Raw genomic sequence first — 27,992 nt, forward strand, 5'->3', positions numbered from 1 at the left:
CTCTTCTGTCTCCCATGCACCAACCTTCATCATCAGTCACTACACCAGCTGTCCTAATGCGAGGTATTGAGGATACTCTGCACTGACTAGCAGAGATGATGAACTGTCTGGTTTTGAGTTGGGGTTTTAAATTGGCAACTCAGTACCAGATTTGTTTGTCATGCACAATTGAATTTCGATGGCTTCATGCTCTTGCTAGTCAATAATTCACTTTAGAAACTTGTAGTCAGCTCCTCTGACCATGTCCTTATTACAAGCAAACTGTATTTAATGTAGTCTGGCTCATTTTTTCTTTTTCTTTGTGTAGTTTTTGAGGATACATTTCACACAGCCTGCCCTCTGCCTAATTTGGCTATCAGGCGTCTATCAGCGGATCCCTAATATATCCACTGATAGACGGATCCGCTGATAGACGCCTGCTTTCAAATGCTCCCGTGTGTATCTGTGTAAGCGCTCTTCGAAGACATGTTTTTGAAGCGTTGATCAATGTAGCCAATCATAGACATATATGTTGAGCGCGTCAATACAATGGCCAATCAGAGACATAAATGTTGAGCTCGTGCACACAACGGCCAATCAGAGGTGTTTTAAGAATCCGTTCAACAGAACTCAAAATGCTAGAGGGAAATCACATCTGGTATCGTCACATTTTTTAAATTTCAGTAGTGACTTGGTACCGAAGTCGATACTTTTGACAACACTAATTGACCTATAGGACTTTACAAACACACTTTTTGAGCTGCTAATCCACTGTAATGAAATGGTAAAGACGATGGATGATCTCCCATCTCTGATAACACCATACCTCCTGTTTGGCCTCCTATCAAAGGGCTTAATGAAAGTGCATGGGCAGTTCTGTTTGTACAGCTCCGGGCAGTTCTCCACGCTCAGCACTGGGCAAATAACACCCTCCGAACACACCGCTTTTACGTGTGCGGCGGGGTTGTTTGTCAGTTTGTGCAGCTGGGCTGCAGTAATTCTGAAGTGTTGTGCATGTTTGTGCTGCCAGTCACTCATCCTATGATTAGGCAGCAGTTAGAGCAACAGGAAAAACCCTCTTTAAAGGACCCACTCCAGTGTGTACCGGTCATGAGCTTCATTTTTCGGGAGCTCTGCCAGTGTTTGAGAATGGCACTCATGTGTTTTCCTGTTAGTAATTGTCATGTGATCGGTCACACAGTGTCATTTTGAGGTTTTTGGCACGGTGGATTGTTCAGGATTTAAAATCATTGCTGCCCTGGTTGAGCTTTTAGATCTATCATGTACAGGAATAGGGATGTCACGATACCAAAATTCCAGTAGTCGGTACCGATACCATTAAAATTTTACGGTTCTCGGTACCAGTTCCAGTACCTCAGCAAAATCTGTTGGAACTATTTTTCTATTTTATTTAACTATTTGAAAAAAATATTAAATTCAATTCAATGACTTTATTTATGACGGTAATCATAAGTAAATAATACATATAAGCATTAAAGGCTACATGCTGTTTAAACATAAATATTGCTTCCCAAAAAAAAAATCCCATGGAGACGTAGCTAAATCTACTGTACAGTAGACTAATATAATTATTTCTGTCAATTTCTTCAAGTTAAACCAAACTTTTATTTTGATGGATTGCTGTGAAGACCTTTGAGTTTCTGTGTGTGTATGATATGATCATAGTTTTTTCTCAAATTAAACGGTAAAATGCTCATGAAGTGACTCTCAGAGCGGCTCTGGAGATGAATTTCATCATGTCATCATATCGTGAGGCAGCAGAGACTGAAAACAGCGTGAGCCAGGGATGGAAATTAACTTTTTTGTCCACCGGCCACTGTGGCTGGTGGATTTCAAAATCTACCAGCCACTCAATGTTTTTACCAGCCACTTTCTTGTTTTTAACCTACAATGTGTAACTGCATGTGAAAATTAACACTACAAGATCTACAATACTTAAGCAGTTTATTTAATCTCAAGTCTCAATGAAATACTGACATTTTCTCTTTCTCTCTTATACACTCTTCCTCTCTTATATATATTTCTCTTTTTTACCTGGATGTGGCATTTGGCTGATTCGTGGTCTTTTATGGCTTCCAGTTTTAGGTTTTTAGTCCCAACAATGAAACTATTAGGCCCTGTTTACACAAGAAAGCTCGCGGGTGAAAACGTAAAAATATTTTATCAGATGTGCCTTTCGTTTAGACGGCGACGGCGTTTTTGGGGCTTAAAAACGCAAAAAAAGTGAAACCACCCTCCAGAGTGGAAATCTTAAAAACGCTCCACCGTCGCATTGGTGCGTTCACACCGGACGCGGATAGCGCGTCAGGTGCGAGTGATTTCAATGTTAAGTCAATGCAAAGATGTTTTCTCTGCAGACCTCTTAACGCCTGCGATGTAACGGCACATTTTTTTTGAAGGTGTGCCTCCTCTAAAAGTGTCCGCCGTCCGTGTGAAACAGTATGCTATCTTTATTTACCCGCCACGGTGGCCGGTAGGTGAAGCGAGTTTACCCGCCACAACACAAAATCACACGCATTTGGCTGGTGGCGGGTGCTAATTTGAATTTCCATCCCTGGCGTGAGCGTCACTCGTGCTTCAGTGTGTGTGAGAGAGAGAGATAAATTAAACTGCGCGTCTGCGCCATTCATTCACACAGAGACAAGCAGAACATGCAGGGTTAATATTTAAATAGTCTTTTTGCAGTTTAATATACACAGACACTATATATTGTGGTATATATCGGCTACAGACAGTGCTCCAAGTAAAAAAGTTAGTCTGAAGCCCCGCGCTTAAATAAAAACACGGAAGCGACTTAAAGCAGCGGCCTATTAGTGGGTACCGAATATACCCGGTACTACAGAAATGCTGGTATCATCACATTTTCAGTACCGACTTGGTACCGAAGTACCGGTACTTTGACAACACTATACAGGAATATCTATTAGGGTGTATCGGGCCTATAAGGCCATCCTTAAAAATATTCTTGTTTGCCGTAACCCGACCGACCCTGTCAATTTAGTACCGACCCAATTATTTATTTATTTTCCCTTTTAGTCCGACCGACTTGCCGGTTGTAAACTTGCGTTAAGACCAGTGACGGACTGGCCATTGGGCAATGTGGGCAAATGCCACTGCGGCCGCCTCATCTCATCACTTGTTGTGGCCGCATCACAAACAAATAAATAGGCTAAATAAAGCGAGGAAGCGGCCGCCTATTGGCGCAATGGCTGCAAGCGGCAGCACCACCAGCGGCTCGCTCGCCGCTCATCACAACTTGTGGCGCACAACCATATAAAAAGGCTAAATAAATAAATAAAGCGGAGATGCGGCCGCCTTTTGGCGGATTGGCCGCCCGCAACCGGCAGCACCGCCAGCGGCTCGCTCGGCGCTCATCACAACCATATAAAAAGGCTAAATAAATAAATAAAGCGGAGTGTCTGCAACAATAGGCCGTCGCAAATCAACAGACCTATGAACTGACAAAATGTAAAAATGTGTACCTTGAATGCAATGTAAGTCGCTTTGGATAAAAGCGTCTGCCAAATGCATAAATGTAAATGTAAATGTAAATATGAATAAAATAATAATAAATTAAGCGGAGCTGCAGGCGGCCACAAAAAAACAAGGAAAAAAGCAAACAAACATACACCACGGCCTATCTCTGAAAAATAATAGCCCTATGAACTAAATAATAATAATGACTTTTTATTTCTATTTTTCCTGTGAAGGACAAATAGCCTAAATGTATGTAATCTCTCTATTTATAAGGTATTTTGAATGTTTTTAGTCAGTGGAATTTCTCGCGATCATTGACCTGATGAGAATGTAATGTTATGTTTCTTTGTTGGTTGCAGATGACTTGAGAAGACAAATGTGGCCTCTCTGCTAAAATTGCCAGGGCCTCTTTTTGGTGCCAGTCCGCCACTGGTTAAGACTGACCGATTTTTTTTTTAACTCTTCAAACAACTAATACAAATGCAATAAAATAATCTTAGTTATTAAGTATTGTGAATATAAATTGCCTAGACCTACATACAAACATAAGCTACGTTCTTTCTTTTAAATAAAAACCCGTGGCGCGTCATCTGATTATGTTTACACCATTGGTTAACGCATGTCACACTACAGGCCGTAGGCTAAGTTCGCTTCGTTTCATTCACTGTCAATGGTTCGCGCTTGGTAATGATGCTGCGGCTTTACTCTAAAGATTATTTCATTTTTATATGTTGTTGAATATGGTTTATTAAAAAATAAACATGCGAGAGCGTGTTATAGGCTATATGTCATGTTTTAGTCAGATATGACGACGCTACTGCAACACGCATTGCCGCAGATGAGAAGCTGAGCATCAACGTGCTATCGCAAATCAAAGTGAAAGTAAGTCGCAGACGCTTAACACACAATCATCTTCATTAAATGCAAAGAAACGAAATGATCTTACCAGGGCTGTTTCCGCTTTCTCTTGTTGCGGGCTTTGATTCAGAAATTTTAGCTGATGATCAATAAAATAATGTATCTCATAACTGTTGCTTTCGGTGACGTGCACTCCATTAAATCTGCATATAGCGGGAATTGAAGATCGGATTTATATCCGCAAAAAACACACACATTTAGCCTATGTAACCAGGTGTAAATGGGATCGTTTTGATAAATCAGATTGCAATCCGATCTGAGAAAACGCATGAAGTGGCCTGGTGTAAACAGCCCCTAGACATAGGTGAAAAATGCTCTCTCTCTCTCTCTCTCTCTCTCTCTCTCTCTCTCTCTCTCTCTCTCTCTCTCTCTCTCTCTCTCTCTCTCTCTCTCTCTCTCTCTCTCTCTCCCCCCGACCCCGATTTTTTTTTTTTAATAAAAAAATATACTTTTTTATATAATTTTTTTTATATATATAAAAATATAGACCTACCTACCGACCCTTTTTTAAATTTTTTTTGCTGTTACTGCAAACCAAAATATTTTTAAGGATGGCCTAATTGGTATCGGCCGATAAAAGCATTTATTTTCAATATTGGCCAATGATCAGGGCCGACTAATTTACTTAAATAGTTCAAAATTGACTAGCCATTTTATTGCGTGAACTCATCTACCTCACTCATATTCTAAAATGGAAAAGACAAAATTTGGGAAAAATAAAATGGGATTTGGGAAAAAATAAAACCGATTTTACAGGGCCCTATAAAGGCTCCTGAAATGTTAAAAGGCTGAATACATATACATCTTTATATCTATTTAAAATATATTAGAATGATATAAATCATTCATTTAAAATTGTAATAGTATTTCACAATATAAATTTCTTTCTGTATTTTGATCAAATAAATGCAGCCTTGGCGAGTGACTTTTACAAACATTATAAACCTTTGCTGACGCCTGAACGGTAAGTAAATAGGATAAATAGAGACCTATTGATTTGCAGCAGTAAAAAATTGGCTAAAAGCCATTGGTTACATTTGACATTTGCACTCAATAATTAATGGAAAAAATATCCATCTGCTGGGCTGAGCCCATAAAATCCTGTTGTGATGTAGTTGCTTTAAATGGAGGGAATGTTACAGCCCTGACTGCCTGTGATAAAAGTTGTGTCTGACAGCAAAGTTTCTGCCTCCGTTCCTCCTTTGTTTCCATGGCTACAGATGTGGAAAGCTCCTAAAGGGAAGCTAGGGTGGTGAAGCTTTGAAATATCTGCTGCATGTATATTTGATTACTCTGTGACTGCTGTAGCTGAAGCTCTGCCACTCCTAAGGGATCTGCCTCAGCTCCGTCATACCTGCGGACTTTGATCTGAGCCTTTTATGCAGCGCGGCACCTCCACTTGGGTTATTGGTTGCCACAGTAACCGTTATTGGGAGGTGATGGACAGCCTGGAGGCTGAAGACGTGATGGACTATGGAACCACCCTCCCCCACTCTCTCCCTGTGAATGCCGAGATGAATTTCACAGCTAATGAGGCAGTGCCCTCCCCAAGTCATGGAGCTGTGTGTGGGTGCTAACAGAGGTATGCCGTTTGGCTCTTCTGTCCACAGCGATGAATTTCCAGCTCTCTGACCTTTTGAAGATCCTTTCCTCTTGGCTCATTATTAGGGCATAAACTATACCAAGCATTAGGGCAGCATGAAACCTCAGCGTAGACCAATTAGTGGCTGATCTTGCACGACTCCTGTTCTGCAGGAACTGTCTGCATTTCCTCCTTTTCAGCCTGTTTCTTCATCACTGTATTGTCAGTTGGATTTCAATAAATAAACTTCTGCAATGACACCGATAATACATAAAAAATAAAGGAAGCAAGCAAGTATGTTTTGCTGTCTTTACTTTGCTTCTTTTTTCTGGGATCTTGATTTTAACAGAAACACTGGCAAGCTTTTCTGTGATGTGCGAACTGGGATTAAGGAAAGATACTTCTGTTGTCATCAGCAGGATCCAGCCATAAATTTTTTGTGCTTCACATGCAGTGTTTTTTCATTGTGCCTTTACAGTACTTTAAGGAATAGTAAACCCAAAAAGTGTCATTTCAAAACTGAATGACTTTCATTCTTCTGCAGAACTCAAAAGGAGATATTTCAGCTGTGTTGTCCATATAATGAAAGTCAATGGGGTTCAAAACAACATTGAACCCCACTGACTTTTGTTGTGTGTGGACATGGGCATTTTCCTAAATATCTCTATTTTTGTTCTGCAGAAAATGAAGTCTTCAGTCTCATTTTTGACTGAACTGTCCTTTTAACTGTTTGCCTATGTAATAATTACACCAACATTATTGAACAATGCAATATAAGCGATTGCACTTAAAAGGCTTTTCAGCACTGTAGCACAGCTGTCAGATAAATGTTTTTAGGTAATCGTGTAAACCGATGAAAGGGACAGTTTGCAGCCATTCTAATGTTTTAGCATTCATAAATTGGACAAAATTGTTTGCAATGTCATGTGTTGAGCGCCATTCATTTGTACTGTTCCCGTTCTGACAGCACGCACAAATTAGTCATGGGAGGAAAAAAAACTCTTTAGAGGTTGAACACAGCCTTACTCTGTTTGTCCAGCAACACACTCAAACCACACAATTCAGAATCAACCATTGTCAAGCTGCGCTGCATATGATTCCTCACTGTTTCCTGTTGTGCTGTGACTGCAGTGCAGTATCGGCTTTTACACTCTGCTACTATCACTTTGCACTGATATGCTCATTTTTCTTGTCTAAAATGATGCAGGTCATTGGTTTCCTATTACTTTGTCCATTGGGTACACAGTGCATTTTTGATCAGATGAATATTGCTGACCAGACCTGCTCCCTCTCACACCACGGCGTGTCAAACATGAGCTGACACCAAACTTCTTCACAAATGCTGCTTCTCTCAAGTGTGCCAAATCTCATTGAAAAGCATCAAATCACATTTCATCCTTAAAAAGAATGACCTTTTGATATTTTCACATTAGGTGAAGGCTAGCAAAGAAAATAAAAACTTTCAGGCAGATGCTTAAGCTTTACATATTCAGGGAAAAGCTGTGGATTTGGGGTGCTGTGTGTTTTTTTTTTTTGTGCAGGTTGTGCTGGGACAGCCCCAGCAATCCCTCTTGGGGTACTAGAGGAAAGGGATCCTGATTATGTCAGTTAGTTTGTGGAATGAGGCCCTTCAGATAAAGGCTGTTTTCAGAGCAGATTTACATGCATCAGATTTTATCCAAATTCATACATAACAGAGCAAGTGGTGCATCTGTTGATATATCTGACTAATTTGATGTTTGTTTGTTTTCTTTCAGTATTATGTGCCAAGAATCTGGCAAAGAAAGACTTCTTCCGTAAGTAAAACTCATTTCACCTCCTTATTCATTATTTTCATCCTTTGTGTACCTTAAAAATGTGTTCACACCAAAATGAAAATGTTTCCTTTTATTGCCCCTCATTCACTTCAGACCTGCAAGGCTACACAAGAGGAAAGATTTTGAATAATATCCTGGGTGCTATTTTCCATGTTATTACAATAAATTTGGGTTTCAATCTTTAAAAATAGGCAGAAATGCTTCTCAGAAGAAGCCCATGAGAATTGAATTTTCAGAAGGCAATCTGTTAACTTTGTGAGAGAGAAATACTGCTGCAAAATCATTCAAATCAATTTTGTGAACTGGACCAACCATTTCATTGAAAATGTCCATCTCAAAGAACAATTCACTTTGCAAATAGGACATCACTACTTCTCTCTTTAACTTTCATAAATGTGCCAAGGAGAGTTTGAGTGGATTATCAGTGAATTATAACTTTAAATTTGGGTCTGTTTCTCAAACAAAGCTATCACATTATTTCAGAAGACTTGAAATGTAGAGCATGCATTGTAACCACTTCAGTAATGCATACATTTGCTTTTATTTTGGAGTTTGACAGCTCCAGTCCTCATTCACTTTCACTGTAAATTCACATTTATATTGAAAAGAGTTGCCAGGATATTCTTCAAATTCACTTTTTTGTTTCACATAAAGTCAAAGGAGTTTGGAATGGCAAGTATGTGACTAAATTTTTGCCTTTTTTTTTTTTTGCTTTTGGGTGAACTTTTACTCGACTTCAAATCCTTCGCATTCGCAGAAATGGCTTTATAGGAACTGTTTGTGATTCTGTAGAGCCTCTCTCTCCTGTAAGAGCCGCCCACTGGCTGCTTTTATCACTGGGGGAATTCACATCCTCATTCAGTGGCTCCTCATCAGATTCCACCCACTACAACATGAGCACACTTCACTGTTCTGGAGCCTGGGCTCTCGATCCCAGCTGTTCTGACTGACAGGCTTGTTTGCCCCACTGGCCTTGTCATTGTGTGTCCCACATATTATTCAAATGTCTGGTGTGCGTCATTCATAGATCCTGTTTCTGTGCCATGGCCATTATGCTTCTCGTGTAACAAAAGGCCACATGACAATGTATGACGAAGACAGGCAAAACAAGGCCAATTGTCCCTGGTAATTATACAGTGAATTATTAGTATTTATGTTTTACAACAGATGCAGCACGTATCTTTCAGTAGTCTTTTTCTCCCCACTCAAATAATTTCAGTTAAAAGACTCATATTATCACGCCACCAAATGAACGGTTCACAGATCATGTGACTTTCAGTTACACCAAGCAAAATGCATTGCCAAGTCTATAGCTAAGCAAAACAATATAGGACTAAAATTATTAGAAATGTGACATGGAAATAAACATTCACAACAGTAATTTAAATATAATTGCAGTTGGCGACAAACTGGAAAATGACTGTTGATATGCTCTTTTAGCAGATTTCATCTAACCCATGATGTAATGTTTGCGAAGAAATTACTCTTTTGAGCTGGTCATTTTAATAAATCAGTCGAACACCTTCACGAATCAGTCTCATACTAAGTTTTCAGTTTGAATAATCTAACATCTGACTAAGAAACATCCAAATACAGTATGTAATCATGTAACCAAAATACTGTTGGTTATTGTTTAGCATGTACACTAACATGTACTGTTCACCTGTGCCAACCAATTGTAAGTTGGAATCTGTTTTAATGAAGAATTGCTTGGGTGTGGTCAGTGACATGTTTGAACCATAAAGCAAAATTTAACTGTAATTTTTCAGTCAGGCCAAAATACTCTCAAGGCTGGAATATACTACATGACTTTTGCCCAAATTGCCGAAAGTCAACCGCCATCTCCGAGTCGTTTTGCAGGTATTGGCCAGTCGGAGTTGACAGATTTTTACAGAAAGTTGTGTAGTGTATGATTGGCACATTTACTTTACACTTTTATACTTTTTTTTTTGCTGCAGACTATGAATACACCCAGTCAAACATATTTGATATTTTGAGCTGATTTTAGAACACATTGATTTAATTTGCCACACATCTCCTTACAATGAGGTACATGCTTCTGCGTGAGTTGTTCGTTCAAGTTGGTCATCTTAGTTTATATAATTTTATATAAGCTGAAAACATTTTTAATATCATGTTGTGGCCTAATGGTTAGAGAGTCGGATTTGTAACCCGAAGGTCGCTAGTTCGAGTCTCAGTACTAGCAGGAAATGTAGTTGGAGAGTGAATGAACAGCGCTCTCTACCACCCTCATTACCTGCAACTGAGGTGCCCTTGTGCCGCCAGGCACCAAGTTTGACTGGGCTCCCCGGGCGCCCCAGCAAAAAGGGCTGCCCACTGCATCCGGGTGTGTGTTCAATACTCATTGGTATGTGTGTGTGCACTTGGATGGGTGAAATGCAGAGCATAAAATCCGAGTATGCGAAACCATACTTGGCTACACGCCACATCACCTTTTTGGTCTAGGACTCTGGAGAAAAAATAAATCCAAATATTTGCAGTCTATCTAAATTCTTGGAGCTGTCATTGTGGAAGCTGCTTAGCTGTCCAGATTGTACATATTCTTTCAGAGGGCAGAGTGAGGACAGTGTGTGACGGCCGAGTTTGTCCTCAGTTGTTTATTTGTATTCCTGCCACACTGTCGTTCTGCTGCAGGGTTGCCTGATCCTTTCGCCAAAGTGGTGGTGGATGGCTCGGGTCAATGCCACTCTACAGACACGGTCAAAAGCACATTGGACCCCAAGTGGAATCAGCATTACGACTTGTGAGCAAATTTCCTTACTAATGGCAGATTTTTTTTTAATGTTCTAAGTGGTATTCATGATGTTGTGCAGTTTCAGTAATTTAGTTAATCTTTAAAATAATGTTAGCTAGTTATTTGAAACAGAAGTTCACTGGAGGAACTTGCTAAATTGAGTTTTTCCACAGGTATATTGGGAAGACAGACTCAATCACCATTAGTGTATGGAACCATAAGAAGATCCATAAGAAGCAGGGGGCGGGTTTCTTGGGCTGTGTTCGGCTCCTGTCCAACGCCATCAGCAGACTAAAAGACACAGGCTGTGAGTGTGACACTTTTTATAGCCAGCCGTAATCTCTTCATTGTGCCTTATCACAGTTGTTAATATTTTCTCTGCAGTCTATAAAAGTTTGATAACCTCATACATCAAAATTTTGATTACACCATATTATCTGTCTCACCATCAGACCAGCGTTTAGACTTGTGCAAGTTGAACCCATCTGACAGTGATGCCGTCCGTGGGCAAATCGTTGGTATGTATTGAACAGTGCAGGTAGAACTTGTACAGAGCTTTTCAGGTACAATGGCCCCAAAATGTATTTAGCAACACTTTTAAATGGATGTATTTGCACTGGATAACAAAATATCAAACCAAGTGTTAATTTTGAAGAAAGATAACACAAGTAGTCAACTTTTAAGACGACATTTTCCTCATAAAAGTGTAATTCTGAATAAAGCACTAGCATTATTTGTTTGCAGAGGCCACTTAGTTGGATATTTTGTATTTAATGCAATGAAGTTCATACTTTTTTTTTATATGGTTTAAATTTCAAAATACTTTGTAACCACTGTGTAAAATTGAATATAAATTCTCAAACAAAAATCAGTTGTTCATCGCTAAATCAGTATTTTCTGCTTAACGAAGATAAGTCAATGGGAAGACCTTTCTTAACCGTTTTCTTCACTTTTGTAGTGAGCCTGCAAACCAGAGACAGAATTGGCAGTGGAGGGCCTGTGGTCGACTGTAGAGGACTAGTAGAGAATGAAGGGTGAGTCGTCCTCTGTCCTGAAGATGCACATTTATTTAGCACTGGAACTGACTGGCTACCTGCCCAGATAGAAAGCACTTTATTTGAGCTTCCTAAAGACCAGTTAGTTTCACAGTTCATCACTGTTTAATCATCAATACTTAGTCAGAACATTTGGCCCAGTCTGCAAAAATAATAAAGGGCTGAACTTTCTTTTGTGTAAGATGATTATGATATTACCTATCCACACCTATGCCACCTGTGTTAAATCAGCTAAAAAGTCATTTTGGAAATGATACATGAAAATTATTACATGTCATGGTAGATTATGAAATGACTTATTTGTGTAGGATAGGTCCTGAGACAGTTGTTAAAATATTAGGGGCAGTTTTATGTTGTCCTAAATGTTTGTGTCTGTGTGTTGATGTAGCCGTGTTTTCACATCTGATCTGTATATGTTTCAGGCCAGTTTTTGAGGATTCGGGGCCTGGACGGCCTCTCAGCTGCTTCATGGAGGAGCCCATGCCATACACAGATCCCACAGGGGCCGCTGGCGGAGGAAACTGCCGTGCACTTGAGTCACCCAATCAGGAGCAACGACTCCAAGCACAACGGATCAGAAACCAAGATTCCCGAGGGCACGCACACACACCTCAAAACAGACCACACGGACACCAGTCCCCCGACCTCCCTGAGGGCTACGGTAAGTGTGTGCATATTAGCAGTGAGTCAGCATGGTCGAGTTAATGAAGTTTACCTAGATTTATTTCATTTTTTTTATCAAATTGTTTTAGCTCTTTATTTTTAGTGCCGGTGCTTTAAAACACTACTTGATATCGAGACACTGCTTTTGTAACAAATTTCACCTACTTCAATACACTTCAAATCACCTGGTGTGAGCAATTTTCCTGTCATTATGTTTAATCTACAAGTCACTGTTGTTTTTTAAGTGATAGTTTTGCAATAAAAGATTTATTTATAAATATTTCACAAAAAATATGCAGTTTTGCTCTTCTCAGTGTGTATACATGATCTCTTACCCTCAGTACTCCTGAAGTCCACTGAGACTAATACAGCTTAGCGCTCTGGGTAGAGGCTACTGAAGTGCAGTGAACCGGAGAGTCTGAGCTCTGAAAGAAGTCTATTCTATGTGGCACTGCTACTTTAGTTGAGCCGTGTGGCTATTGCGGCCCGCAATATACAGGTGGATTGGCTGTGGTAAAGCCTCTCATTGGAGTGTAACCATGCCTGACCCTTCTGGTGTTGTGGTCGAGTCCTCTGCCGTGACCAGTGGACGGCGCCAGTGTAATTAAATCTCAGACTAGACATGCCACACTAGCTGTGTGCAGTCTGAGAACTGGATGCTTTGCAATAGCCCTGGCTCTCATTCAGGTTACGTGTAAACCTCTGAGTTAGCTGTTGCTCTTTCACTCTTGACATGTGTCTCTTCTCTTTTCTAATTCAGAGCAAAGGACCACTGTGCAGGGCCAGGTCTATTTTCTGCACACACAGACTGGCGTGAGCACCTGGCATGACCCCAGAATACCCCGGTAGGTTTAATCACCACCCGCCTTTGCTGAAATAACGATTGCCCCTGTTTGATTTCTCCTCACTGCTATTGTGATATTGCTCTAATCATAGCTCTTTAATGTCCACAATCAGCTAACTTAATAATCAGTAATCTCACTTAATAGCTGCTACTGTTGACATTGCGAAACTTAATAATTTGCTCGTCATCATAATAATGATTTCAGGAGCATCAGGAAAGAGACTTGAGAAGCAGCCTGTTAGTGATGGGATCAACACAGGGTGGGAAATCAACACAAGCCACTAGTCCACCACAAGTGCTTATTGCACAGTGGCAGGCTATTTTACCTTATCAGTCACTGTAGCGTGTGACCTCAAATGGGCCTTTTTTTAGATTGGCCCAACAACATACTTGTATATTCAACATGCACATGTGATGTTTTGAAAATGCACTGTCTTCCAAGTTATTCTCAGCTTCAATGTCTGTCCAGACTTGAAAAAGGCTTTCAATCAGTTGTAGAGGGTGCATGGAAAAACTCCAAAACATCTGATTCTTGATCACTGATGAAATTTATTGAAGATCTTCCAGACAAGAAGTTGATGATCTAAATTAATTTTCTTAAATTCAGTGCTAATTCATATGTTTAGCTGAACCAGTGGTGTATCATAAAGTTGATGAATACATTGTGGCTTTTCCCAGCTGTCCTTAAATAAACACAGCATACAGATTTTAGGATCTTTCTCCTTTGGTTTTATAACCAGTATCACCAACTTGGGAAGGGAAAGCACGTCTGCTTCACAAACAAAGATCTCTCTGCACGCTTGGACTCTCACACACACCTGCTCCTGTGTGACATGTGCACGTTCACTGGCCAATCAGATTCTTTGCTTATCCCACGTTGCACTATGTGCTCACAACCAATAGTTTCCATTCTTTTTAATCTCTGGTCTAAACATGTTACTCATTTTATCTTTATTTCAAATTTAGCTTAACGCTGTCGACTGTTTGTTTGGATCTTTAGTTGCGCCAACATCTCTGTAAATAAGACAAGTCTGTCTGATTGGTGGGCATCTTTGTCATGTAATGCCTTGCAGCTTTTTTCTATTTGGGTAATAAGTTCTAGCTCTACTTGAATGGACAATAGTTATATTCAGCAAGGATGCATTTAACTGATAAAAAGTCACAGTTTAGACCATTATAATGTTACAAAAGATTTCTATTTAAAATAAATGCTGTGTTTTTAAACTTTCTATTCATTGAAAAATATAAATTGAATAATAATTAAACAATTATAATTGAATAAATTACATTTCAAAATGTATTAAAATAGAAAACAGTTCTTTTAAATTGGAATATTATTTCACCACTGTGGCTGGTGGACAAAAATAAGTTAATTTCCCACCAAGGAAGAGGGTAAAGAGGCAGAGTTTTAGGTCGTCATTATATATGTATTGAGCAGCAGGTGTGATGGGTGCGCTTGCTCCTTCAGGGATTTGAACAGCGTGAGTTGTGAGGAGCTGGGCCCTCTGCCGCCCGGCTGGGAGATCAGGAGCACTGTGTCAGGACGAATTTATTTTGTCGACCACAATAATAGAACCACGCAATTCACCGACCCCAGGTTACACCACATCATGAGGTAAAACATCTTTCACATCGGCTCTGCTCATAACATCTGATTACTCATCCCAGCTCTTAAATTATCCTGTTAATTATTCACCACAATGAATAAATCATCCTTGTGTAATTAAACTTGCTAGTAATGATTGTTGCTTGCTCGTATAAGGGTTTATTAAATTAATTCTCGACATTTAATTCCTAATCGTCCCTGGTGGGAGTGTAACCCGAATGATGCATGAAAATTACATGGTCCAGTGGTTTGATAAACTGCTATGAAAGTGCGGAGGTATTGGTTCACATGTGACATTTGTGTGTGTTTTGCACGTGATGAGCAGCCAGCACTCTCAGGTGAAGGAGTCGAGCCAGGCTTTGCCCGTACAGATGGAGGTTGGTATTGAGGAGGGTGACGGGGAGTTACCGGTGCGCTACGAGAGAGATCTGGTCCAGAAACTTAAAGTTCTCCGTCATGAGCTCTCCCTGCAGCAGCCTCAGGCCGGCCACTGCCGCATTGAAGTGTCCCGTGAGGAGATCTTTGAGGTACTCACAGTCACAAAGCTGAATAGTGGCAGTCATGTAAACATGCGCAATTTAGTTCTAACAGCACTGTGGAACTGTTTTTGTCATCGGAAGTGACTATGATATATGCATCACGATTAGGTTTGCTCTCTATTTGGTCTCTGAGAGTAGGATGTACTTAGAGAGTAGGATCCAATTTCAGTATCTTTAGTTACTCTGCCATTTTTGGACATAGCAACATGAGACAGATGATTTTAGGAGAGCATATTTTTACTTTATTTACTTTAATACACATGGCTGGTTTTACTGTATAAGATTCATCGCTGCACGTTATTCCAAAGAAAAAACGTGTTTGTAATTTCATCCCAGTGTACACTAACATTCAATAGTTTGGGGTCAGTAAGATGTTTTTGAAAGAAGTCTGTTATAATCACCAAGACTGCATTTATTTGCTCAAATATAGTTAGAACAGTCATAATTTGAAAATGTAATACAATGAAAACTAACATTATTACAATAAAATTGTTTTCTATTTTATTATATTTAAAAATTTAGTTTTGTCCTGTGATAAAGCTAAATTTTCAGCAGCCATTACTCCAGTCTTCAGTTCATCTGATTCTAATTATCAATGTTGCACATCAGTTGTGCTGCTTTATATTTTGTTTGTGGAAATATATATATATACACATCTCAGCACTCACGCTGTATACATTTTTAAAACATTTTAAATGTCTGTATTATCGCTTGATAAACAATGTTATGTCCTTGCTGAGTAAAAGACCCCATACTTTTGAACGGTTATGTAATTACTTGCTTTTTAAAACATCTTTTTAAAATTTGCATCTGATTTAGTTTTTGTGACTTAAAAAAATAGCCAAATAGCAATGTAAACTTCATTTTAGGCTGGTTTAAAATTTGTTTCATTTATTATTGTTTAAAGGGATAGTTCACCCTAAAATGAAAATTAAGTCATACTTTACTCATCCTGCTGTTCTAATGCTGTATGCCCTTCTTTCTTTATGGAACACAATAGGAGAAATTTTAACAAAAAAATGTCCTGCTCATACTAATGGCAGTGAATATAGACCAGCATCAAGCTTTTTAAAAAAGACATAAAAGTATGACAGAATGATCCCATGCGAAGTGTTCCAAGTTCATTTATTTAATGAAAATCCTGACTTTGGTCGTTGGTCTTCTGTACTCGACCGAACGTTCGTGAGACTCTATTAGCTCTGCAGTTCACTTCGACTCGCTCAGAAAAACACACAAGTTGTGAGAAATCAAGAGCAACAAAAACACAACATGAAATACAATGCCTAGAAATCCCCAAAACGTATCCTTGAGCACTTCTCCGGACCGGAGCTCCATTTGTCTGATGACAGTCAGAATGGCGGTTGACAGATGTGAACGCGATAACTTCTTGTTACGACGAACACAACGGATATGTTCACCTCATAGAAGAAGGTACATGGGTTGTATTTCATGTCACGTTTTTGTTGATCTTGACTTTTTGGCCCTAGGGTGAATAAAAGACTTAATTTTAATTTTATGGTGAACTATCCCTTTAATTATGTATCATTTATGTCAATAATGTTTCACTCATAATTGCATCTTATTATGGAAATAAATGTGTTGTTATGTCACTGCTCTAAGTGCTGCTCTATCTGTGCAATAGGAGTCTTATAGACAGATCATGAAGATGAGACCCAAAGACCTGAAGAAGCGGCTGATGGTGAAGTTTAGAGGAGAGGAGGGGCTGGATTACGGTGGTGTTGCTAGGTAGCATATGAATCTGTTCCATATGAAAGGTTCTCATTAATTAATTTCCCCTGTGCCTCATTATTCCCCCATCTCTTTTCATACACCAGACTTGACTTTATAATTTCAACAGTTTAGCTGAATCTCAGCCAGGCTTATCAGCATGCAGGGTATCATGTTCACGATATTGCAGGTGTTCCCCTGTTGAGCACAGAGCTTAGACTGAACTACTGCCAGCAAGACTCAAATATGAGCATCTTCTTAAAAAGTCAATCTGACTTCTCTGTCTGAATTCCTGTCTTATTCCAGGGAATGGTTATATCTTCTCTGCCATGAGATGCTGAATCCATACTACGGCCTGTTTCAGTACTCAACTGATAACATCTACACACTACAGATAAACCCAGATTCATCCATCAACCCTGTAAGTCATTCAGTGACCTATGCTTGGGATTTCTCTCTTAAACACGACCCAGTAAATCAGTATGCTATGAAGAAGTTTAGCAAAGGCAGTGCTGCTTGGACCTTGTGGTCATCATCTGTGCTTTAAAAGATTGACTCTGTTGCAGGGTCTCATTAACTTTCCTGTCACGCCCTCTGCTGTTTTTTCAGGACCACTTGTCTTACTTCCACTTTGTTGGGCGGATTATGGGTCTGGCTGTTTTCCACGGGCACTACATTAATGGAGGCTTCACCTTGCCCTTCTACAAGCAGCTCCTGGGGAAGCCCATCCAGCTTTGTGACCTTGAGACTGTGGACCCAGAGCTGCACAAGAGCCTCGTCTGGATCCTGTGAGTGAATTTCATACGAAATCAAGTCTTTAAGACTAAAGAGAGAGTGCGGACTTATCTCGCACAGACTTTTCTACACCACTGTTGTTCCTGTCACACTTGAAAGACTCTTAAAGGACACAAGCCAGAATGTGACAAATAAAATTCAAGATTATAATTATAAGTAACCTCTAAATCTTATTGTTTAGCATTAAAATAAATACATTAATAGACTAATTTAAATATCTACACAAGAAGTTAAAATGATACACCAGCCTGTTGCTTTTATGATTTTCCAAATGTTATAATAAAATCTTCAAAACTATGTAATGACGCAAGAATAGGAAGTTTGTTTTGTAGAGAAATTCATACTTGTGTACAGTTTATGTGTCTATAATGTTTCTACACATTACAATATTACGAATTTAAAGGTTTTTTTGTGTGTGTGTGCTGCTTTTAATGTATTCTCATTTAAATGTAAAAACTCTTGGTATTATAGGTTGTTCTTTTTTAAAAAAAGAAGAATATGATGGAATCACCATTGCAAGAGAAATTACAACAAGTAAAATGCACAGGCATATTTTGGGTTCAGTGTGGCCAAACAAACAGCTTGATATTTATGGATTGTTAATGGGTAGCCTGTTGAATGTAAGCAACAGTATGAATAACTGCAAAATATTTTTCTTGTGTTTTTCAGAGAAAATGACATCACATCTGTTTTGGACCATACCTTCTGCGTAGAACATAATGCTTTTGGCAAATTCCTCCAACATGAGCTGAAACCAAACGGCAAGAACATCCCAGTCACAGAGGAGAACAAGAAAGAATATGTGAGGTATGAAGAGGAGCAAGCTTGTGGACTGCCAGGCACAGCAGATACATAACCACTCTCTCAGAGACAGACAGCCAGCAGAGGGCAGCACTCACCCTGGCTAAAGGGGCTTGGCAGAGGTTTTAGGAGCCTCACTGCTTTTTCCCCTGTCAGTTTGATTGAGTGAACCCTGGATATATAAGCTACCGATCAAGAATGTTAGTGGGATGTCAATTTTTATGAGTCTTTGTTGTGTGCGAGTCATTGCCAAATAGAAAAGAATCTGAGGTTGTTAATGGAGAACTGTGGGGCACAGTCGCCTGTTAGTGTTCTCCATGTTCCACTGCAGATCTCTAATGATTGATTGTGTCTCTGTTAGGCTATATGTCAACTGGAGGTTCATGCGAGGCATTGAGGCCCAGTTCCTCGCCCTGCAGAAGGGCTTCAACGAACTCATACCACAGCATCTGCTCAAGCCTTTTGACAACAAGGAACTTGAGGTAATTCAGACATTTAAGACAGGCTGATGAAGAGACTGTTCTGAATAATATCAAAGACTTTAAAAGGGGAGAATAGAAGAATCGTAACACTAATAATGACATTTCAACCAAACAGCTATAATAGCCAACAAACTTCAAAACGATTAGCACAATGCAAGAAGCACAATACAGTAATAAGAAGTTTAATAAAATTAATAAGGCATGCTTTCGACGCTAAATAAACACAGAAGCAAGATATTAAATAGCAAATAAACACATTCTGAATCCTGAATTTGAAATGTTACTGTCAGGTAGGAGGTTAAGAATGCCAAGCTGTGGACCATCTGCCTTTAGGTTATTAAACACCATTAATTAAGTGATCTACTACAAAGGAGTGTGAGTGTGTGTTCTCTTATGCTTGTGAATGTGATTTAATGCATTTGTGTTGACAGTTATAAGTTTTGGTATGTGCATACGAGTTCCCATTTGCTCAAATAGCAAAAGAAAAACCCCAGAATAGTGTCTTCACAACTTTCAAAAAGAGTAAAAAAATATATATATAGATTGATAACCGCATTCGGAAGAAAGATATCAATTTTACCATCACTCACACATAGAGACACCCTCACAGCAGCGTTAACTAGTTTCTTGTAATTTCTAGTTTCTTCTATTTTCATATTGCTTTTTTCATTTCATACATTACTGTTTAAAGGTTTGGGGGTAGTAAGTTTTTTTTTTTTTATGTTTTTGAAAGAAATCTCTTCTGCTCTCCAAGGCTGCAATTATTTGATCAAAAATACAGTAAGAACAGTATTACTGTGAAATATTGCAATTTAAAACAACTCTTTTCTATTTGAATATATTAAAATGTAATTTATTCCTGTGATGTCAAAGCTGAATTTTCAGCATCATTCCTCCATTCTTCAGTGTCACATGATCCTTCAGAAATCAGTCTAAAATGCTGATTTTCTGCTCAAGAAACATTTCTTATTATTATTAATGGTGAAAACAGTTGTGATCATTTTTTTTATCAATTTAATGTATTCTTGCTAAATAAAGCTATATAAAAAAAGTTCTTACTGACCTCAACCAGATACGGTAGTGTATCTCCATCAAACATATTGCAAATAGGTATGATACATAATTGCTCATATAGGCCTTCCTCTCTGAAAAATAATGTTGATGTTTCTCTCTGCATTTTAGCTCATTATTGGTGGTTTGGGGAAGATCGATCTGAACGACTGGAAGGCCAACACGCGGCTGAAGCACTGTGTGGCTGACAGTAACATAGTGAAGTGGTTCTGGCAGGCGGTTGAATCGTTCGATGAGGAGAGGAGAGGCAGACTGCTACAGTTCGTCACGGGCTCCACACGCGTCCCTCTACAAGGCTTCAAAGCACTGCAAGGTGGCTAATGGATAAGCCATGTGCACTTTTAATATACCTGACATATTGTGCTTGTCATGTCAAAACTTCCTAGTCTGCCACTATTTAGTTTGTATTGGCCTTAACCCTAATGAAAAATTCCCTGACTAAAGGCAACATGAAACCCAAATGTATCAATTGTCCCAGTTCTTATTATGCAGACTAACATGTTTCACAGGTTCCCCTACCAAACAAATCTAAAGCCCAACCCTACATTACATCCTGCTGAATAATCTGATTCACTTTTAACAATATGAAATCTACTGTTGTGAATGTGTCTTTTTAAAGTAGTTTGTGTTCATGCTCACTTCTGTTGAGTGTGATGATTTGGAGAACAGTGATAACTAGAATGTATCTTTGTAAGGTTCTACAGGTTCTGCAGGACCAAGACTCTTCACTATTCATTTAATTGATGCCAACACAGACAACTTACCCAAAGCCCACACATGGTAAGATTTAGCTAAAAACGTCAAACTAATCAAAGATGCAGATGTTGTTATGTTTTCAGAAAATGTAAAGGCACACTTCCTATTGTCTTTAAAGGGGGCATGTCATATGATGAATCCAACTTTCCTTGATCTTTTTATTTAAAAGAAATGTTTTCATTTTATTTGTGATTCAAATGTCCCACGCAAAGATTTGAGTTCAGTAAGACCTTATTTGAAAGAAATTTGTACTTTTATTCAGCAAGGATGCTTTAAATTGATTTATAGTGATATATAAATCTATTTTAAATAAATGTTGTTCTTTTGAACTCCACATTGATCATTGATGATAATAAGAAATGTTTCTTGAGCACCAAATGAGCACATTTGATTATTTAAATGTATGTATGTTTCTTAAAGGCACGGTAGTAAAAAAAATCAAATAAATAAAAAGCTCAGAGAGAGTGGAAGTGGTCATAAGACACTATTTGGCACTTTACTGAAATAAAAGTCAGTTTATAAATGTTAAACTATAGATATGCATGATGGGACTCATTTAAGATGGAATGCAGTCAGGGCTATTGCTGAAATACTGAACTCGCTCCTCGCATATTCTTTCAGCTTTAACCGAATCGACATCCCGCCTTACGAGTCCTACGAGAAGCTCTATGAGAAGCTCCTAACGGCCGTGGAGGAGACGTGTGGCTTTGCAGTGGAGTGAGCGAGTGCCCTGTCCAGCCAGCCAGCAATGGCAGCAAACCCACCAAACAGCCCCAGCCATCCCTCTCACCCCCTCCCCTTCTCCAGGACAGACAGACTGGTGTCTCCTGACAGACTTTAGCATCACCCGCCAGTCTGAGACTGCAGCGGAGGGGAGCGAAGGGCAAAACTCTCAAAGACTAATGATTCCTCACGGTGTGATTCGGTAATCGTTTTCACATTACCACATAAGTTACGGAGAAATCGGATCAACGTTTATTTTGTTTCTCAAAAATGCAGTTTGTATTGTCTTTGTCACTGAAGCGATGGGTTGATAGCGTATGACTGTAACGCGAGTATGTTTGTGCTGCAGTACGTAGAGCCTCGCTGAGCCTGTGGTCTACATGAAGTAGAGCCCATGTTTTAGTCTAGGTGGAGTATATTAACATACACAGAGCCTGTGACCATTAAACCAGTTTACCTACAGCAAATGTGTCTCGGAAGGACAAGGGTGGTCTGCGTTGTCGTGCTCTGTATGTTCGTAACTTCTTCAATTGTTTCCGTAATTATTTTATTTCCTTGCATCCTGTTCAGTACTATAGGATGGCATTTCAGTGGTATCCATTTCCTGTACTCATCAGTTCTCATTGTAGAAATTTTAACTCGATTGCTTAATGTATTATTGAAATGTTTTTTTTGTTTTTTTTTGTCTAAGATCAAGAACATGCTTAACGGCGAGTCTTAGTCCTCTTGTGGGAACTGTGAATGTAACAGCGCCCATGTGTTAATGTTCTTCAGCTGAAGCACAACGATCATGTGCAGCCTAGAGAAGGACTCAAAGCCCTTGCAAAGTCAGCGGTTTCCAGAGTGAGCCAGTATTTTCGTTGCATACATTTTTTTTAATCCAATGACCATTCCTCCGTTGTCAACAAACGACCTACTTTTTTAAAGGTAATGCTAAATGAATGGTGTTTTAATATGCCGATTTTGAAGCAAGTCTACTTCTATGTCACCTTCTTGAACAACATTCGGATCCATTGTGTCCGTTAACACGCCTAAACTGGACTCGTTACTTTAGTTTCGCAAAGAAAACGGATGTCGAATGTTTTAAAGGAGCTCTTTTTGTCCTTAATTTTGATGGACCCTGTTAATCTTTTCCAAATGAATCTAGCCATAATCATGTGGTAACTCAGCATAAACTGTTTTAACTTATCGTACTATCAAAAATCACCTTCAGACTGTTATTCGCGGCTCTTTTATTGAAACCACTGCTCCGAGTAACCTTCAGCACTTTGGCTGGCACGTGTACAATCACCCATCATGGAGTGTTTATTGTCCTGTGGACGAACGCTGACGTCCTTCGGCTCCTCGACTTTGACAGAGGTGTTTGGTCCAGGTTTTGGTGTGGTGGAAGAGCAGGGGAGTGTCTTGGATTTCATTATGTAGTGCTTGTTGTGCATGGCACCAGATTATTCTTTGTAAGTGTAATGAATGAGCCAACCTCATAGTGTTTCTTCAACCACTTTTGTCTGTTTCTCTCTCGCTCTGTTTTTTTTTTTTTTTTTTTTTTTTTTTAACCAATTATTTATTACCATGTAATGTCCTTTTAAGTATTGCTGCTATTACCATTATTCCGTAGTTTTCAGAGAAGGCTGAGTTCTTGTGAAAGCTGTACACTAATCTCTTTTATTTTATGTATGAATCAAAGTATTTAAACCTGCTGCTGATTCTTCAGGACGTTAAGAGGACGTGGACACCCGACCTTTGACCTGGATGGAGTTAGCGAGTGATGTAGGCTGGGCCCCGGTGGTCATGTTCATATTTGTGATATATGCAATAAAATCCATCACCTTTATATTCTTGGTTCTGTCTTAAAATGTCTCTTTACTCACTTAATGTGTATCGGATCGGTCGGAATTTGTGTCTTTGACAAGTGTGCAAAAAATGAAGTTTGCTGTTTTTCCCAAAAGACCGTGAATGCCTAGAGTGGTGAACTGTTTTTAAACTTGCATAAAACACAAAAGAGGTGACGTTTAATGTTGTGCAATTGTGGGAATGACTAATGAGCTTGAAGATGAGTATGGACTTTGCCTGAAGTTACAGTTGTTTTCATATTTCTCTAAGAAAACCCTTTTTTCCAAGTAATGTGACCAGTATCATCACATTGTACAATTATTAGGTCCTGAGTGTCATTGTTTATTCGATGCAAGAGTAATGTAACTTACTATGTACTAAACATTTCTGAAAAAAAAATTCAGTGTAAATAAGATTATATTAAAGAAACTAAATTGCAAAACACTTCTCATTGCTTTTTTTTTTCTTTTTTTTTTTGGTCTTTGTTTGCATATACTATGAATTTTAATAGCAATGAACGATAAGAAAAGTAAGCCAGCTGCCCCTCATAATTATACATGGTTCAGTTTTATTTCTCTGCAAAAATAATGAAGGATCAGGTGATTTCTTTGGCATCTGTGCTGAGAGCACAAGCGCTGCCTTGTGTCCAAGCCGTCCACAGTTCTGGCCTATAATTACATTCAGATTGTGATGTGAATGCTGAATATGTAGACGTTCCATAAGCAAGGTGGTGCAATATTTTGTCAGGAAGGGAAACATTGTGATAATTTATTCCCAAAAGAAAATAGAATTATTTATTTTTTACGTCCGAGCAAATATAGCTGTTTTGTAATAATTATAATAATGCGTTCATGCCATGTCGGATTCACCGTAATTACAAGATTCCGACTCGTAAAAAGCGTTCATGTCATTGTAGAACTTGTAATTTCAACTTGTAAACTTGAGTTTTTTTGACAGCTCCGATCAGTCAACCGTGGCAGATTCGTTGATAGTTTTGCCACAAGAACAATTCTGAAGACAGCTCCGTGTAGACCGTCACGGGTTGTCATCTCGTAATTACGGTAATTTCAAAATGGCGTGAACATGGCATAATAACAGCTATTATTACCTTTAGATATGTTTTCTTAATTGCCCAACACTCTGGGGGAGGGGAAAAAAATGCGCAAATAAGCAAACACTAGTAAAAGTTAATTAGAAATGCCTCATTACATTAACTGTCTCTGCTAACGTTTGCTGTGTCTTTTCCACCATTAAAAATGTCTGGAAAATTGAAGAGAGTAGATGACTTAAACTATGAATCAAACCAAAAGAAAAAAAAAATGCTATGTCCTTGGAGGTCTTCCCTGCCCAGTTTCCTGAAAGCATTTTGAAAATGATATCCATGGAGAAAAGCTAGCAGACAGGAGAGCGGTGCCAGGTTGACAGTGGTGCCACGATCCTGCAACAGACAGCAATAATACTTTATGAAGGGACATTATAAAGTCCCGTGACCTTAACCGAGGCAAAACTCAAACCAGAAATTTCTGATGCTCATAGAAGTGTTCATCCAGATTATTTCCTGCAGTTTTAAAGGGATACTCCACTTTAAAATGAAAATGCTGTCATCATATACTCACCCTCATGTTGTTTCAAACCTGTATGAATTTCTTTTTTCTGCTGAACAGAAAGGAAGATATTTAGAAGAATGTCAGTAACCAGACAGTTTCTGGTCTCATTGACTTCCATAGTAGGAAAAAGGATATACTATGGAAGTCAATGGTACAAGAAACTGTCTGGTTACTGACATTCTTCTAAATATCTTCCTTTCTGTTCAGCAGAAGAAAGAAATTCATACAGGTTTGAAACAACATGAGGGTGAGTATGATGACAGAATTTTCATTTTAAAGTGGAGTATCCCTTTAAGAAAATGAGTTGTTTCTCTATCTGTAATGAGATCAATGCAGATCGGTGTTGGAACCGTCAGGACGATGAAAGCCAGAGCTTTGGTTTGGCAGAAGAACCAAGTCTGTCCTCAGGCTCAGACAACATAAGAAGACACAAGACTTTTTCTTTTTTTTTTTGATAGGTAAGATAAGAACAAAAATAGTGGTTATACTTTCCTATAAGTCATTCCTTTTGTGTTACACAAGTTGATGAACACTAGTAGCAAACATCATGAGGGATTTGGGGAGGAATTTTCACCCCAAAATGAAAATTGTGAAGCAAAATGAATAGTGAATTATGACTTTCAGTCTGTTTCATTCTAACACAACGCTATCAGATGGCTTTAAAACACTCAAGTGATCATTTTATGGTGCTGCTTTTTCTTTTTTATTTATAAATTAAAAATTATAGTTTTTTTATTTGTATTTTTTTTTTTTAAGCTTGAGAGCCACTAATCTACTTTTACTAAAGGCAGCGTGAACATTCTTCAAAACTTCTCATTTTTTGTTTCTCCAATCTAAGAAAGTCATACAGGTTTAAAACCACATAAATAATGTCATTTTTATTTTATTTTTGGGTGAACTATCCCCCCCCCCCTTTTTTTTTTTTTTTTTTTTTTGTTTTTTTTGTTTGTTTTGTGAATTGGTCTTGAAATGTTTACCTGTTAATTCACATAACCTAACCATTGCATTAAACCACCAAAAAGGGCTAGCTTGCTAAGTGCACCAGACGGTTCACTTTGTTCTTTATAGTGTGCTATTTAGGGCTCCTCAGAGTAAATGTTAAGGGAGACATTTTGTAATATACTTCTATTTCATCTGTTCTGTTTGTTTTAAAAAATGTCAAAAAAAAAAAAATGAAATGTAGACTTGTTTCCATTCAGGTGTGATTTTTAAGAGACATTTTATCACTCTGTTTTTACTTCTCATGTAGGACATGTTCACAGCAGGAATGGGACTTTAACACCTGCCAACATACCGTTTTCATATTCCTCGGTACACCACAAACCCGTAGAAGTGCGTTTATTTGCCTTTTGTGAAATGTGATAACACCAAAAGCATCTATACTCCCAGAGAGAGGGAGATAAAGCAGTAAAACGGTCTACAGAATCATATCTACTGCTCAATAAAAATGAGTTGTGTAATCTAAAATTACAACAAACAATCAGCCACGTTTTCTTCGCGTTGCCAACCACATCATCTGCCATGAAAGACATAAATTAAAGAAAGCCAGATGTTCCTTTTGAGAAAGGTTTATTACGGGACAATAAAGATAGCCTACCTTGACTGCTTTTTATTTGGAAATGTTAAGAACACCCTCTCTTTAGACTAACAGCAAAAATTATTACATCTAAATTTCATATTTCATATTTCAAGACTTGAAAATATACACTGATGTTATTGTGTGCTAGCCTACACCCGTTTCTTTGCTACGCGTTTTATAGAGGAAATACCCCTGTTAATGAAGCAATAGGCTACTGGAAAACACAGTATGAGAACAGTCAACAAATGTTACAAATAAATTTAAAATGCCCCATCATTTAATTCAACCCTTATATGTGTACAAATAAAAAACATTTTGAACAAATCAAGCGTTCTTAAAGTTCTGGCAGGTCACGTTAGTCAAGCTCGCATCAGCTGACTCTCAGCTGATCCACGTCTAAAACACCTATCACAGCATCCAGTTAAGCTCCTTTCTCACAAGCTAATTACCCTCCTCCATCCCCAGCTCCTCATCTCTCCAGTCAGGACTTGACCTCGGATATACCTCTTTGTATCAGACTCATTTTTCTTAAATTATGTTGTCATGTATAAAAAATTGTCATCAAGAACAGCAATAGGCCTACATTGGTTCTGTTCTGGAGGGGTTATCGCTGCTTTCCCTGCTGGGCAGGGAGTTCTTCCCCAGAACAGAACCATACCGCCAATCCAAACTGTATGCTAATCATCCTTGGCGATATAGTCCTGACAGAAATGCTCTCATTTGTTTTCTATAAATAGGCCTACACAAGTTAACAGAAGAACATTATATTCATTTTTTTTTAGGTTTAATCATCTTTAATTGTTGATCTCTGATAAGCTCAATGAAAGATATTAAAATATTTGTGGATCCCTAAATGTTTTGTTCTTTGATGATCCACAAATCTAATAATCTTTTTCCACAACTTTCCTGCTGAAGGTTTGTTTAGGAGCTGGTTGGAGTGAACTTTTATTAGAGTGTTAAATGGAAAAAAAATCATCATGACCAGGAAACATTAAACAGCTCTTGATAATAAAAAAATGCTGTCCATTTTCCACAGATTGTGTCCTGTGTCCACAATCAACCATATGCTGAACGGGCCAAATGTTTTATTTTACCTTTGGTTTATTGTTAAAAAAAAATAAAATTAAATAAATAAATAAAATTGGTATTAAAATTGTGCAACAATTATATTATATTATATTATATTATATTATATTATATTATATTATATTATAACAGTTTTTCTTGATTGCTAACACACTATAACTGATTCATTTGGGACAATTTCCCAAACCATTCATTCAACTCTCAAAACAAAGAAACATTTCTCCAAATGTTTAACATATTTCACCTGATTTCATACACATTCCAATTTTCGTATTTCT

The 27,992-nt window shown here is 38.5% G+C and overlaps 1 protein-coding gene across 2 annotated transcripts in view; it reads left to right on the forward strand.

Moving 5' to 3' along the window:
- The window catches only part of smurf1 (SMAD specific E3 ubiquitin protein ligase 1), a 38,628-nt gene extending 13,887 nt beyond the window's left edge, over positions 1–24,741 (forward strand). Inside the window, exons 2-18 of one of the 2 annotated variants that reach the window (XM_079872416.1) lie at positions 7,735–7,773; positions 10,450–10,558; positions 10,723–10,856; positions 11,002–11,067; positions 11,508–11,583; positions 12,027–12,265; positions 13,028–13,112; positions 14,580–14,726; positions 15,043–15,244; positions 16,899–17,002; positions 17,291–17,405; positions 17,594–17,772; positions 18,449–18,586; positions 18,942–19,062; positions 20,245–20,446; positions 20,829–20,913; positions 21,511–24,741. In XM_079872416.1, coding sequence (XP_079728542.1) covers positions 7,735–7,773; positions 10,450–10,558; positions 10,723–10,856; positions 11,002–11,067; positions 11,508–11,583; positions 12,027–12,265; positions 13,028–13,112; positions 14,580–14,726; positions 15,043–15,244; positions 16,899–17,002; positions 17,291–17,405; positions 17,594–17,772; positions 18,449–18,586; positions 18,942–19,062; positions 20,245–20,446; positions 20,829–20,913; positions 21,511–21,610 — 2,141 coding nt within the window. In that variant the 3' untranslated portion in view covers positions 21,611–24,741. The remainder of the gene's footprint in view (positions 1–7,734; positions 7,774–10,449; positions 10,559–10,722; positions 10,857–11,001; positions 11,068–11,507; positions 11,584–12,026; positions 12,266–13,027; positions 13,113–14,579; positions 14,727–15,042; positions 15,245–16,898; positions 17,003–17,290; positions 17,406–17,593; positions 17,773–18,448; positions 18,587–18,941; positions 19,063–20,244; positions 20,447–20,828; positions 20,914–21,510) is intronic. The other variant, XM_079872417.1, reaches the window with a different exon arrangement.
- The last annotated feature ends 3,251 nt before the right edge of the window (positions 24,742–27,992 follow it).

The sequence above is a fragment of the Squalius cephalus genome (assembly GCF_949319135.1).
Source record: "Squalius cephalus genome assembly, chromosome: 1".
Taxonomy (NCBI): Eukaryota; Metazoa; Chordata; class Actinopteri; order Cypriniformes; family Leuciscidae; genus Squalius; species Squalius cephalus.